Source organism: Odontesthes bonariensis, chromosome 12 (assembly GCF_027942865.1).
Source record: "Odontesthes bonariensis isolate fOdoBon6 chromosome 12, fOdoBon6.hap1, whole genome shotgun sequence".
NCBI classification, from domain to species: domain Eukaryota; kingdom Metazoa; phylum Chordata; class Actinopteri; order Atheriniformes; family Atherinopsidae; genus Odontesthes; species Odontesthes bonariensis.
This window is the reverse complement of record NC_134517.1, coordinates 22,178,228-22,191,155: the sequence shown is the minus strand read 5'-3', so window position 1 is coordinate 22,191,155 and position 12,928 is coordinate 22,178,228. Positions and strand designations below refer to the sequence as shown.

General features: G+C 38.7%; 1 protein-coding gene across 1 annotated transcript; it reads right to left on the bottom strand.

Annotated features, from left to right (window-relative positions):
• Nucleotides 1-144: 144 nt before the first annotated feature.
• abcb11a (ATP-binding cassette, sub-family B (MDR/TAP), member 11a) lies at nt 145-10,395 on the bottom strand. Its single transcript, XM_075478522.1, has 25 exons — nt 10,336-10,395; nt 9,982-10,223; nt 9,821-9,905; nt 9,596-9,729; nt 9,325-9,496; nt 9,115-9,239; nt 7,588-7,762; nt 6,740-6,853; nt 6,534-6,644; nt 6,326-6,451; nt 6,024-6,227; nt 5,776-5,946; nt 5,505-5,694; nt 4,673-4,754; nt 4,474-4,582; nt 4,232-4,396; nt 4,037-4,141; nt 2,750-2,911; nt 2,439-2,642; nt 2,105-2,346; nt 1,867-2,023; nt 1,592-1,789; nt 1,272-1,478; nt 513-663; nt 145-341 (listed from the first exon to the last, which is right to left on the bottom strand). Exons 1-25 carry the CDS (start codon nt 10,393-10,395, stop codon nt 145-147), a joined length of 3,888 nt encoding a protein of 1,295 aa, XP_075334637.1.
• Between the last annotated feature and the right edge of the window lie 2,533 nt (nt 10,396-12,928).

Below are 12,928 nucleotides of genomic sequence, written 5' to 3'. Positions count from 1 at the left end.
CATGTACTATTTTTCAAATCATTACATTGTATTTTTACTTTTTACACAGTGTTCAAACTTCTTTCTTTGAAAATGGAAATTGTACAATAAAGCTCACTCAAAACTAGATTCTATCAAATGCTCGTCAAATGTTTCAGCGGGTTTTTAGCTGATTGGAGCACCTGTTGTGACCAGTTTATAATAGGCACCCCTCTTGGCCATGAGGTTATGGTGTGCGCCTTGCTCTATGACAACTCCATGAGACATCACCGCTATGATGTCAGCAGTCTGGATGGTTGATAGTCTGTGAGCAATGACGATGCAGGTTCGTCCTTTTCTCGCCTCATCCAGAGCAGACTGCACTGTCTGCAGGAAAAAAAAAACATTGTGGTTCATTGGGTGTGTCGCGAGCATTGAGATTATTTCAAAACATACAAATCCATTTACAGAAGAATGGATTAAAAGAATACCTGTACAGCAGGTATGAGAATGCCTTGCTTTGTGTGGTTGGTCGGTGTTTAAAAACACGTCACTTACCTGTTCGCTCTCTGTGTCCAGGGCAGAGGTAGCCTCATCTAGCAGCAAAATCTTGGGGTTCCTAACAATGGCTCTGGCAATAGCGATGCGTTGCTTTTGTCCTCTTGATAGCTGGGAGCCCTGAGCACCGACCTGAGTCTCATATTTCTACCAGATCGTGAAAGCAGTGAGGAAGTTGAGGAAGAAAAAAGTCACAAGTTGAGCAGTTTTGCTCTGTAGAACTGATTTTATTTGGTTTGTAAATCTGTGTATGATATAAAAGATACATCAAGTCACTGTGACTCATGTCGTATATATATTTCAGGAGGTAAACTGATAAGTGAGACTTAAATGCTTAAAAAATCAATAGTTAACGTAACAATTTAACCACAAGATCCATGCAGCAGCTGCTCCAGTGCTTCTGATTTAATCAGTAAATAAAGATCAACTTATGATTGAGGTTAGGCATTTCTTACATGTCCCAATCATTTTGGTTATTAACTTAACAAACTGAAGATCATGTGACACAATTAAGAGCTCTGTAACTATTGTAAATGGACCAAAGACCCATAATGAAAATGCTCTCAACATGCAAATATTCATCATACTGCAATTTTTTTCTTAAAGAAATAACTGTTTACAAAAGCATTCTTCTTTCATTTTTGCTTGATTTATCTACCAAGTATTCTTGTTAACAAGAGAGAGACCAGGCTGACAACCAGAATTCAAGGTGATCCTTGTGAAATTCAGTCATACATTAAAAGCGTTCCACTCACGTCTGGGAGATTCATCACAAAGTCATGAAGATAGGCTTTCTTGGCGGCCTCAGCAACATCCTCCATGCTGACACTGCGTGTGTTATCTCCGTACCGTATATTTTCAGCTATGCTGCAGTCAAATAAAACTGGCTCCTGCGACACTATGCCGATCTGAGATCTCAGGAAAGGCACATTGACTGCATGGGATGGGCGGCCATCAATCAACTGAAAATAAAAGATGACTCAATTAAAAGTTAAATAAAAGGCTTTGGAAAATAATGATTTCATTAATTTTGTGGTTGGTGAAATTTATGTCCACCACGTCTTTCAACACGCACCACTTGCCCCTCATCAGGATCGTAAAACCTTTCCAGTAACTGAACACTGGTGCTTTTCCCACAGCCGCTGCTCCCAACAAACGCCAACGTCTGACCAGGTTTCACAGACACAACCAGGCCGTTCAATACCTGGATATCTGGCCGTGTTGGATAGGTAAACTTACAGTTCAGGAACTTGATCTCCCCTCTGAACTTCTCCTAAAGATGCATGACAATGTTCATGAAATACTTGATGTAAAATGCACAATGTAATACAGTGTTTCCAATTCACCAACCCATTTCTCTCCGTCTGTGTGGTTTATGTTTATTTTAGGCACTCTGTCCAACAGTTTGAAAAACTGAGTGGCTGCAGTTTTGGCTTTGGCATAATCGGGAGTGAAGGAGGAAGCTCTGCCCAGAGCCGTCCCACTGATTACTACAGCTGAAATCACTCTGCAGAGACAGCATATGAGCACAGTTTTCATGTTGGGCAATCACAAAACTAAAAACGTGCAAAGCAGGAGTTTTACCAACCTAAAAACAAACATGTATTGTAATCCCTCAGCTCTGACCAGGTAGCCTCCATATCTAAATGAAGCAGCGTATGCCATGAAGATGACACACTGGGCAAAGCCAAAACAGAGCCCATAGATGTTGGCTCTCATCTTGGCAGCTTTATATGGCAGCTCGAGTTTCTGTTCATATGTTTCCACAAATGACTGCTCTTTAGCCAAGCCTGCAATTGTTCTGATGTTGGAGAGAGCCTCACCCGATATCTGTGGTAGAAATCGTTCGTAGCTGTCAGATTCCTGGCTATCTCTGGTCTGCACGGTGAATGTTCTGATACTATGATGAAAAGGAAACTTACCCGACCAGCTGCTTCCATGGCATTTTTATCCTCATTTGCAAAACCTGTCAGCATTTTGGCTTGGAATACCCCAGAGAGTCCAATGAGAGGCAGGAAGCACATAATTACCAATGTTAACTTCCAGCTGAAGTAGAACGCAATGATAAATGAGGCTCCTATGTTGGTCAAAGAGTTCACGATCATGCCAATCTGAGAACCCGTTGCCTGAAGAAATTATTCCACCCAAACACAAAATAACACTGTAATTACCATGAAAAATCAAAGCACCAATGTGACATCTAAATATAAACGGCTTGAATACTGCAACTCACCCCCTGGACCATGGATGCATCTGTGGCCAGTCTGGTGGTTAGTGCTCCAGGACTGTTTCTAGGGTCATCAAACCAGCCAATCTCCTGTCTCAGCATGGCCTGGAAACCCACTTTCCTCAGACGGCGGGTCAGCAGCTCTCCAGACTTGGCAAAGGCATACCCCTGAAACATTAAATCTAACTCAGTCTACCTATAAACCGAAACTTCATTCTCTCCTTCTCTATTATATTAGAAGGGTGACATAGAAACCTACATGTGACCTTTTATGGGTCGTACCATGCCAACTCAGTTAGACCCACAGTTCATGTCATGGCTTTTATTAAGAAATAAAATGATACAAAAGCTCATGGGACACTTTAAAATCGCAAAGGTCTGCCCCTCGACCTTTTAATCTTTTTTTTTTTATTATTTACAAAAATTTCAACCTTGGAACCAAATTCAATTATTTTTGTCACTTTTGAACATCTGTAAACATTCATGAAAACTTGATGAAAAAGGTTCAGGTTTCCACAACACAGGTTCATTTTGATTGCGTGTGACAATAATGCATTTCTAATATCTTTTACCTAGACTTCACTAATAAAGAAAACAATCCAATCAACACCTTCTTGACCAAAAAACGGAATATTTATCAAAATTTGTAAAAGTGTAATGTATGGCAGTGTGGAAGTATTGCATTGTTTTCGAGTTCTCAGGGGTAGAAGAAAGAGCATCCTGTCCCATGTAATTCTTCTGATTTGAAATAACAGTGTGAGAAATAATGTTTTGGTCCTTCAACAATTATTGGGTAAACAAGGACATAATAAAAGGGCTGAGGAATGAAATACTGCCTTAGGAATACACTTATTTTACATATCTTAGTATCGTTTAATACAAAATTAATACAAAATAAAACAAAAACTTGTGGAGCAATGAATTTTTGAAAACTAAAGGTTTTTCCTTAAGGTAGGAAATATTTTCTTGTTGTTGATTTGATTGCTTAAAAGGCCTTTAAAGTTGTTTTGGAGGTTTTGAGGACATTAAGTACATATATCAACCCAATCTGAGTGTTCCAGAGTTTCAAACCTTTTAGAATTTAGCTTAGACAGCCAAAGTAAAAAATGAATTAATTCATTTTTAAAGTATTTGAATTGGAGCTATAGGATTTTGCAGGATCCAATGACACGGTTGTTTTTTGGTTTGTTTCATTTCCGAAGAAAACAATGACATGAACTGAGAGTTTAAAAATGAGTTTGCATGTTATGAGATTTTAGATCATTCTGAAGAAAAAAAAACATAAACATAAACCTGCATGAACTGGGAGAAGAAACTAATCACAGCCACGATACAAAACAAAAGACATATGCCGTTGATCTGCTTCCGCTGCTCATTCAAGTCAGGAATGGCAAAAGTCTGTAAAAGTATAAAGCACAGAAATCATTTACCTCAGTTCAACTTGTAACACTTAGCATACAGTACATTCATCATAGGAGAAACTCTTACCCCAAGAATCTGGCTGAACAGGACAGCATAGATGGGGTTGATGGAGCCATTAACTGCAGCTCCCAGGGAGCCAAGGAGCATGTAGGGCCATTCTGGCTGGTTGTACTTCAGGATACGTGCAACTGGAGCAGGTTCTTCATGCTCATCTGCATCATCCTCAAGTTCCTGTTGAAAGACACACGTTAGAGACAGGCTAGCTTGTGAGCTAGCATATTACACGGCAGGAAAGGAATCATCAGTACATTTGTTGGTGTGATCTCCACATTCGGAAGGATCTTGAGGCTGCCTGATATACCATCTGGAACAAAATCGTTTGACAATTTGCTCTGGGATCGCAGCCGAGCAGAGGTCCTACAGGAGCAACAATGAGAATTTCAATCTATTTTATTGATAATACAATAATTTGTTCCTAAACATGTATGTATGATCACATGTCTGTACCTTTTACTTGATCTGCAGCTTCCACGCCTGAAACCGCCCACTTTTAGATCAATGTCTTCATCAAAGGCTTCACTGATCACGTCTCGGAGAAGAAACAAAAAACTATTAAAAATCGACTCAACAGAAATACAAGTAAAGTTTCTATTTCCCCTAATCAAAAACAGAAATGATAGATATTATAAAAATTTCAGGCAGGAAACCAATCCCTTGTTTGGGTGGATACTGTGGGTACAAGGTTACAGTTCTGAGCCCATTACTGCCGACCACCATTGAATGTTTTGCAGGGCAAAGACTAATACAGACATAGCTAATTAATTATCCTGGCTTGTTGAAAATGGTATGGTGGCATTCAAAAAAATCTAGCCACTCCTTGTCAAAGCTTCTCTTAACAGCCAAGTGAGCAAAAGATATCCTCCTATAAAAGCTTTGAAAGATGATTTTGAATGTTACTTTGCCAAAATAACAGAAAGGAAAAGAACCCCGAAGCAAAAGTTTGGTAACACTTCATTTGGTAACATATCTTGCAAGTCACGAGTGTTACAACTGTGGGGTTTTTTTTTTCTTCCTTAGAAAAACGTGTCAAGTTCTGTGACATTCTTTTTTCTATGTTGCATGCACTGCTCCTGCCAGGCCCATCTATAGATGGGCCTGGCAGCAAAGCCTTTGTTGTTGTTTTGTTTTTTTTCTTCAGACAGTGTGATGTTTGCCTCCATTTTAATTAGATTCACCCTTCAATTATTTCCAATTCATTGACCAAGAAGTTTAAACCCAACTTTAAAAGAAAGTAATAACAGTATTTATCACTCGTGCCCTACCTCTGCATAAAGCTTACCATTTGCTGTGTTGGATGAGCCTTGGTTCTGCAGGGTGACGAGGGTAAAGTAGACGCCTTGTCTTTCTAGTAGCTCGTTGTGTTTTCCTCTCTCCACGGCCTGTCCATGCTCAAATCCTACAATCACATCTGCGTTCCTGATAGTGGAAAGACGATGGGCTATAGAGATTGTGGTCCTGCCTGTGCGTACCTGCACAATTATTGGTGTGTTATTCCACAAAACAAGTCAAGATGTTGTGTTTCAGTACATAGTGTGCAGACAGGGACTCACATTATCCAGTGCTTTCTGGACTATAGCTTCACTCTCATTATCCAAAGCAGAAGTGGCCATATCCAACAGCAGAATCTTAGGGTTTCGGATGAGAGCTCGAGCTATGGCGATCCTCTGCTTCTGTCCTCCACTCATCTGGCCTCCACCCTCACCCACCAGTGTGTCAAATTTCTGAAGGATTAGTGGGAAAATGTTAAAAACAAACAATTTGTGATGCTGCTGCATCATTTCTCAGTTTGTATGTGTACCTGTGGTAGATCCATAATAAAATCATAAGCATTGGCCTCTTTTGCTGCCTGGATAATGTCTTCCATGGTTACTCCAGGTCGACCGTACCGCATGTTCTCAGCAATGGTTGTGGCAAACAGCACCGGCTCCTGCTCCACGATGCCAATGAGAGAGCGGAGCCACTGAATGTTTAAAGTGCGGATGTCATGGCCGTCCAAACACACCTGAGAATGTGATTTACATTCAAAGACAACACAATGAATCTTTCATACTTTTCACTGTGTGTGATCTATGTTGTCTGTGAGGCTGCTTAGAGTGTTACCATTCCTTCCTTTGGGTCATAAAACCTTTGAAAAAGTTGGATTGTGGTGCTCTTTCCAGATCCGCTCGGTCCAACAAAAGCAGTAGTTTCTCCAGCTTTGATCTGCACGCTCAGATTATCTAAAATCTGAAGACAAAGTTTTGTTTTCAAGAGTTACATTTTGAAAACTGTAACATGGGAAAAATAAATGGCAGGTATACTAAGCTACCTTGACTTCAGGTCGAGAAGGGTAGTAGAAAGTGACATTGTTGAACTCGATGTCACCTTTGACTTTATCTAACTTGTAGCCATCGTCAGAGAAACAGTCGATTTCTGGTTCCTGTGAATGTAGCAACAGAGAATTTAATTCTATTATGGAGAATTTATTCCAAGTGTTTCCGAACTGGATTTCCTCTCGAATTAACCATTTCTTACTCGGTCAATTGTTTCAAAAATAGTCTTTGCTGCAGCACGACCAGAAGCAAAGGCCTCCAGGCATGGCGAGGCCTGTCCAAGGTTCATAGCTGCCATGAGTACTCCAAAGAAAACCTGAAAGTAAAAAAAATGCTCCGTGAAAAGGCTCCATCCTGATTGCTTTTCATTAGTGAAGTTCATGCCTCAAACAAATGAAGATGTTTAAATGACAAAGTACTAATAATGATCTTTTTTTATTTTTTTATTATCATTTGGTTAATGATTCCATCATTTTTTCTTGTACTTGATATAGAAAAAAAACACTAAAAGCTCTGTGTCACATCTGTGTTAATAAAACAACTTAATGAACACCTTCCAATAATTATGACAGGGAACATTTTACAATTCCAGCTGTCTGATAATAAACAATGAAGTTGCAGCCACTTTTACTCCATTTATTTATAGTGAGTCCTCTAAACTATATGTTGATGCGACCATATTTCTATAACAACGCAGCTTTTATACAATTATAAATGGGTTTGTTTTATTACCAATTAATCTATGTGAAGTCTGACCCCTACTCAACAGCATAATTTTAGCCATAAATACATCATTTTAAAATGAATTTTCTAATTTTTTTTAGCAAAGCTGAAAATGTATGCATCTTAAATATTAGGTTATTTATAGCCTATATTGGATCGCGTTCCATATAAAGATTACCTTTGATTTCTTTGTTTTTGTGACATTTGTCATTTCTATTAAGTCATTGTATTTCATCAGAAATGAATAATCAAAAATGTGAATCTTGATTGATTTGACATAGAATGTCTGACATAAAGAATGAGATGTTTTCTGTCATTTTCACATACCTGAATAAGACTACCAGGAGACAGCTCCTTGGTGTCGAGGACCAGTTTAGATCCATACCAAAAGGCCAAAGCGTAACAGAGGAAAATGATGCACCACAAGTATCCTTGAAACACTCCTATGACTGAGCCCTTTTTCACTCCCCAGTTCTGAGCCTCTTCAAGGTTTCTGTCATACCTGTATGTGTGGAGTATATTAAAATAGGTGAATGATTGTGTCATCATTTAGAGACTCCATGCTTAATTCTAAAAGGGCTGGCGTGCTGTGTAAAAACTAAGCAATGTAGAATGCAATGATTTTCAAATATATTAAACCACTCATTTATTCACATCAGAAGATAGAAAAGCATAACAAATGTTAAAGTGAGACACTTCATGAAAAACATTAGTTCATCTTGATTATTATAATAACACCACCTCTAAAAAAAAATTGGGTGGCATCATCTGTTGTGGAAACCTGTTATAAAGATTCCTTATATTCTCACCATGGGAGAAAGATTTTGGCTCATTACTCTCTGATATAGGATGCCAGCTACTTAACAGTCATAGATCTTCTTTATCATAATTTGGGTTTCATGATGCTTCAAACGTTTTCAGTTGTCGAAAGATCTAGACTGCAGGCAGGTCAGTCCAGCACCCGGACTCTTCTACTACGAAGGCAAGTTAGCATTTCCATAGGAACTCATGTACCATCATACCACCAGACATACAGGCTTTTGAACTAAACATTCATTTTTTAATAGGCCAAATGTTCCCTCTACTCTTTAATCCAGAAGAATTTGCATCCATGTTTTTCAAAAAGAAATTTTAAATCTTAATTCCTCTGACAGCAGACCAGTTTCCCACTTTGCCTCAGTTCATATTAAATGCCAGAGACCACGGCAGAATTTCTGGATCTTGTTCACATATGTATTCTCCTCTGCGTGACAGAGCTTTAATGTGCATTTGTGGACGCCCCGGTGAACTGTGTTCACTAAATTATTTCTGGAAGTTTTCCTGAGCCCATACAGCTATTCTAATGCAGTAAAACGAGTGCCCAAAGATCAAAGGCTTCCAATACTGTTTGTATTTACTGCAGATGATGGAATCATCAAAGTCCTCCTGATTTAATATTGAGGTTAACTTTTCTGAAATTGCTCCACAATTTGTACATGATGCATTATTTGTTGTCTATTTTTGCAGATTGCTGAACTTCAACTCATTTTTACCTCTGAGACTCTGCCTCTCTGAGGTCCTCTTTTCTTACCCAATCTTGTTATCGGCTTGTTGCTAATTAACCTAATTAGTTGCACCATGTTCCTCCGACTGTTTCTTTTTTGTACCACCTAACTTACGTTTCCAGCCTTTTGCTTACCCCGTCCCAACTTTTTTTTAGATGTGTTGCTGCCATCAAATTCAAGATGAGCGAATATGTTCAGTCAAATAGTCATATATCTCCCTTTCAACATTTAAAAAATACAATTTTCATTTTTATTTAAATTTTACCAAGCATCCAAATTTTTTTGGAATAGGAGTTGTATTACAAAATACCTTTCAGTTTCCTTTTCCTCCCCACCAAAGGCTGCTACTGTTCGGATGGATGACAGGACCTCGTCAGCCACTGCTCCAGCCTTTGCATAGGCCTTTAGCTCTCGTCCTGTCAGTCTGGCTACAGCCTTCAGGAACAAAGAAAAAACACTCAAAGATATTAAGAAGCGCCATGTACTACTGTCTGACTATTACAAGTCCCTAGTTTCTTACCATGGCCATCAGTCCAGCAGCTAAACCAATCAGTGGGCTCACAGCTATGACAACCAAAGTCAGCTTCCACCCACCGATGAATCCAACCATGAAGCCAAACACGAAAGTAGAGATCCTCTCAATGAAAATACACACCTGATCAGCGATGGCGTTATTGATTTTATTGATGTCACTGACAAGGAAGAGAATAGATAAGAAGCATGTGATGAAAAATTAAACCTCTAAAAACACTGATAATTGCTTGATCTGCAAATGAGGAGTCTCAGCTTACTCGGATATCCTCGTGTTCAGTTCACCAACAGAGTTGCAGTCAAACCATCCGATCTCCATTTGCATTACTTTTCTGAAATAAGTCTTTCGCATTCTCTGAGTTTGTCTTGCAGCCGATGCCACCCAGCAGACAATCTACATCGTGGCACAAAAATATGTCTGTAACAATGTTATAATCCATTATAAATCAAGAGATTTTTCTTATGATCAACGCAGGCATTCTCACCTGAAAGTAACTAACAATCAGAACACCTAATCCGATGCCAATGTAGTAATAAGCAAACAAGGTCATCTGTGCTTCAATATCCACTCTGTAAAAAGAGAAAATGTTTAACAGCAGCTCCTGACTGCAACATCAATCATCTAAACAACATGCTTGTGACTTACCCACAGTCGACTGTGGTGTTGTCAGCTGTTTCATATAGGGTGCCATTGGTCCAATAAATGGTGTTGTTAGTGCATTCCTTGTTCGGATCTTTCAGCTCTTGTATCTCCAGCTCATAAGCCACAAAAGTGTTTGTCATCATGCCGTAAACCAGAAGCATGAGAGGTGAGGCTGAGCCGTGGATGAGGGCACACAGGCCGCCCACAACCATCATGACTTTGTCTTTCCAGGTGGCAAATCGAAACTTAAAAGTTGTAAAAAATATAGTTTCCATAACATACATTTAAGAAGTTTTTGTACAAATTTATGTAGAAATGAGGAAAATTCATGGGTTTGTATTCATGGAAAACATTTACCAGTTGAAAGTATCCGACACTTAATGCATTTCCTTTTTTCTTCTCATCTCTATAAAACATGTAAATTACATTTTGTTTGAACAACAATAAAAACCTGTAAACATTCATCGATCTGAGACATGTTGTGGATAATGTCGTTACAAACTTACCCAGTCTGATTGTTTGCTGAAAGAAATTAAGAAGATATACATTCAGACTTGCTCAGCCACATACATCTCTCATATTATTTTATCAAGTTTATCACATGTAGAATAGCTCTCTCAACCCTATTTGATCTGCACCTGATGCTGTTGTAAGTTTGACAGATTCCTTCATGTTTGCCACTCTGACTCAGTCAAGTGTGTCCTCATTTGGCAACTGTAAATATAGAAATAATGAAAAATAAGAACAGATAACGATTCAATTCAATAAATAATTGTTTGATGTCACTATGTATTTTAACAGGCAAGAAAGACTTGATTTGCTGAAATGTCTAACCTTATTCTGCTGATGAGTACTTTTTCTCTCATGTGAAAATGCTGCCTCATTCAAGGTTTCCAGCTCATTTCCAGCTGCAAAGACATAAAACGTGAGGAACATCTTCATTTACACACAGCTGGGAACAATACTTGAACAATGTTAAGAGTAAAAGATGATAAATCGACAAAAGGCGGGAACCTTAATTATCAATGGGTGATCCTGTTTAAAATAAAGTAGAAGACTGTGTGGTGAAACACAAAGAGCACAGTACCTGGACGTCCTGCAGAATCCAACAGAAGGACTGAGACTGATCAGGGGAATTTCTATCTTATTGCAAAGGTTGACTGTTGTCTCCACTTGCCCATTATCTACACTTCAATTAGACTGATAAGGAGATGTGTCAGCAATTACCACTACCAGACAAACTATTTAAGGCAAAATGTACTCACGAAACAAAGTTAATTTGCATCCTCTGCTATGAATTACAACAAAGTTTAATCAAAAACAAAAGAGTGGATTCTTTTAAACATTTTCAAGATACTGTCTTGGCTAACATTTTATACTTACTAATTGATTCTTCAGATGAATGTATTTAGTTCCTATCAAAGGGGGTTGTAAAATGGGTGTAATGACCGCAAGGCCATTGATTGTAGTCATGAGCTGTCTCAGTACACACAGTACAATCATAAACGTCATGGTTAATGTTTTGGTCTTTTGAAACCTTCAATATTTACGGACTTAATGAGCAAATATTAAACCACAGTAGCACACTGTTCTGGGGTAATCTAAATGTCCCAGCAAATTAAACCTGATAACATGTTTATTGGAATGTGTGTGTAAGGGGTCATTGTTTTAGACTCATGCAATGCTATCACAGCAGGACATCCTACCATTCCACTCGTCCTGTGTCCTTCAAATAGATTTAGTCCAAAATGCTTACACCAGGGTTTCTTAATGTGCTTTCACTTGGACGCCGCTCCCCATTTGTGGGTAGATTGGAAAAAGTTTCTGCATACAGTATGTATATAAAGTTCTATGAGGCCAATTATCCAAACGGTGTCATTACGTCATTGTGAATTTCTAACTGGGAGAGATTTTGAGCTTCGTTTATTTACAATTACAGAATTTTTACTTCACAAGAGGGATAATGTGTCTTATGTTTCTTTCCACAAAAATAAGAAATGGGTACAAACATATCGTGATTAAGCAGAAATTCAGGAGGTTAATGCCCTCCAGGACAAGTAGTGATTGGGCTGGTTCTGGAGTTTGCTCCCTTTTTACAGCCCATTATTGTTCACAATGCAGGTGATTGATAATGCAACAGGAAAGAGGGGGGATGCAGTCAAAGACACACTGTACTTTTTTATTTATTTATTCTTTTTAAAAGAGACATGTAACATGGGGACTGGGGTATTTCTTTTCCCCCCCGATATAATTGTGAAATTCAAAATATCATGAAAATACAAGAACATACTCTATTCCACATTTATTGTATTATAAGCATTGATGTAGATGTGCCCACAGAGGTGGGTATGCTTTTAATTTCTACCCTGAGTCTCTTTTTTTAAACAGCCTGTCAGGACTGCGTTAGAGATAGCAGTACTTAAAAGTACTCAAAAGCTCCAAAATGAGCCTGGAATGATTTAACATTTTTGCATATCTGCTGCTGCTGCTGCTGCTTCACATCAGGGAATAAGGACCAAAGAGAAATTATTACCTCACTATCCCATCCAATAAAAGTAACTACTACTAGCCAGTGAGAGGCAGAGAAAAAGCTAGATATGCCTTCGACTTTCTATGAAAAGCACAGACTGACTCCGAGACGATTAATTGGATGTAAATCAGAGTGGATTTGTCACAGAGTGGTGTGGTGAAGTGGAGACCAAATGCAGGACTGAATGGGCAGGAAAGAACCAGATGTCAGAACTGAAAAGGCACACTTGAGAAAGCAAAGAATCAAGCGTAAAACAAAAAAAGAAAAGAAACCAATAATGGTAAATTAAAACTCTATGGACAAGTATCTGGCACTAAACAAAACAAAACCACGGAGTGTATAAGAAGCTAACGAACTGAGACAGGTGGTGGTGATTAGTTAACAGAATCCAGGTGTACAAGGAAAGCAGAAAACAAAGAC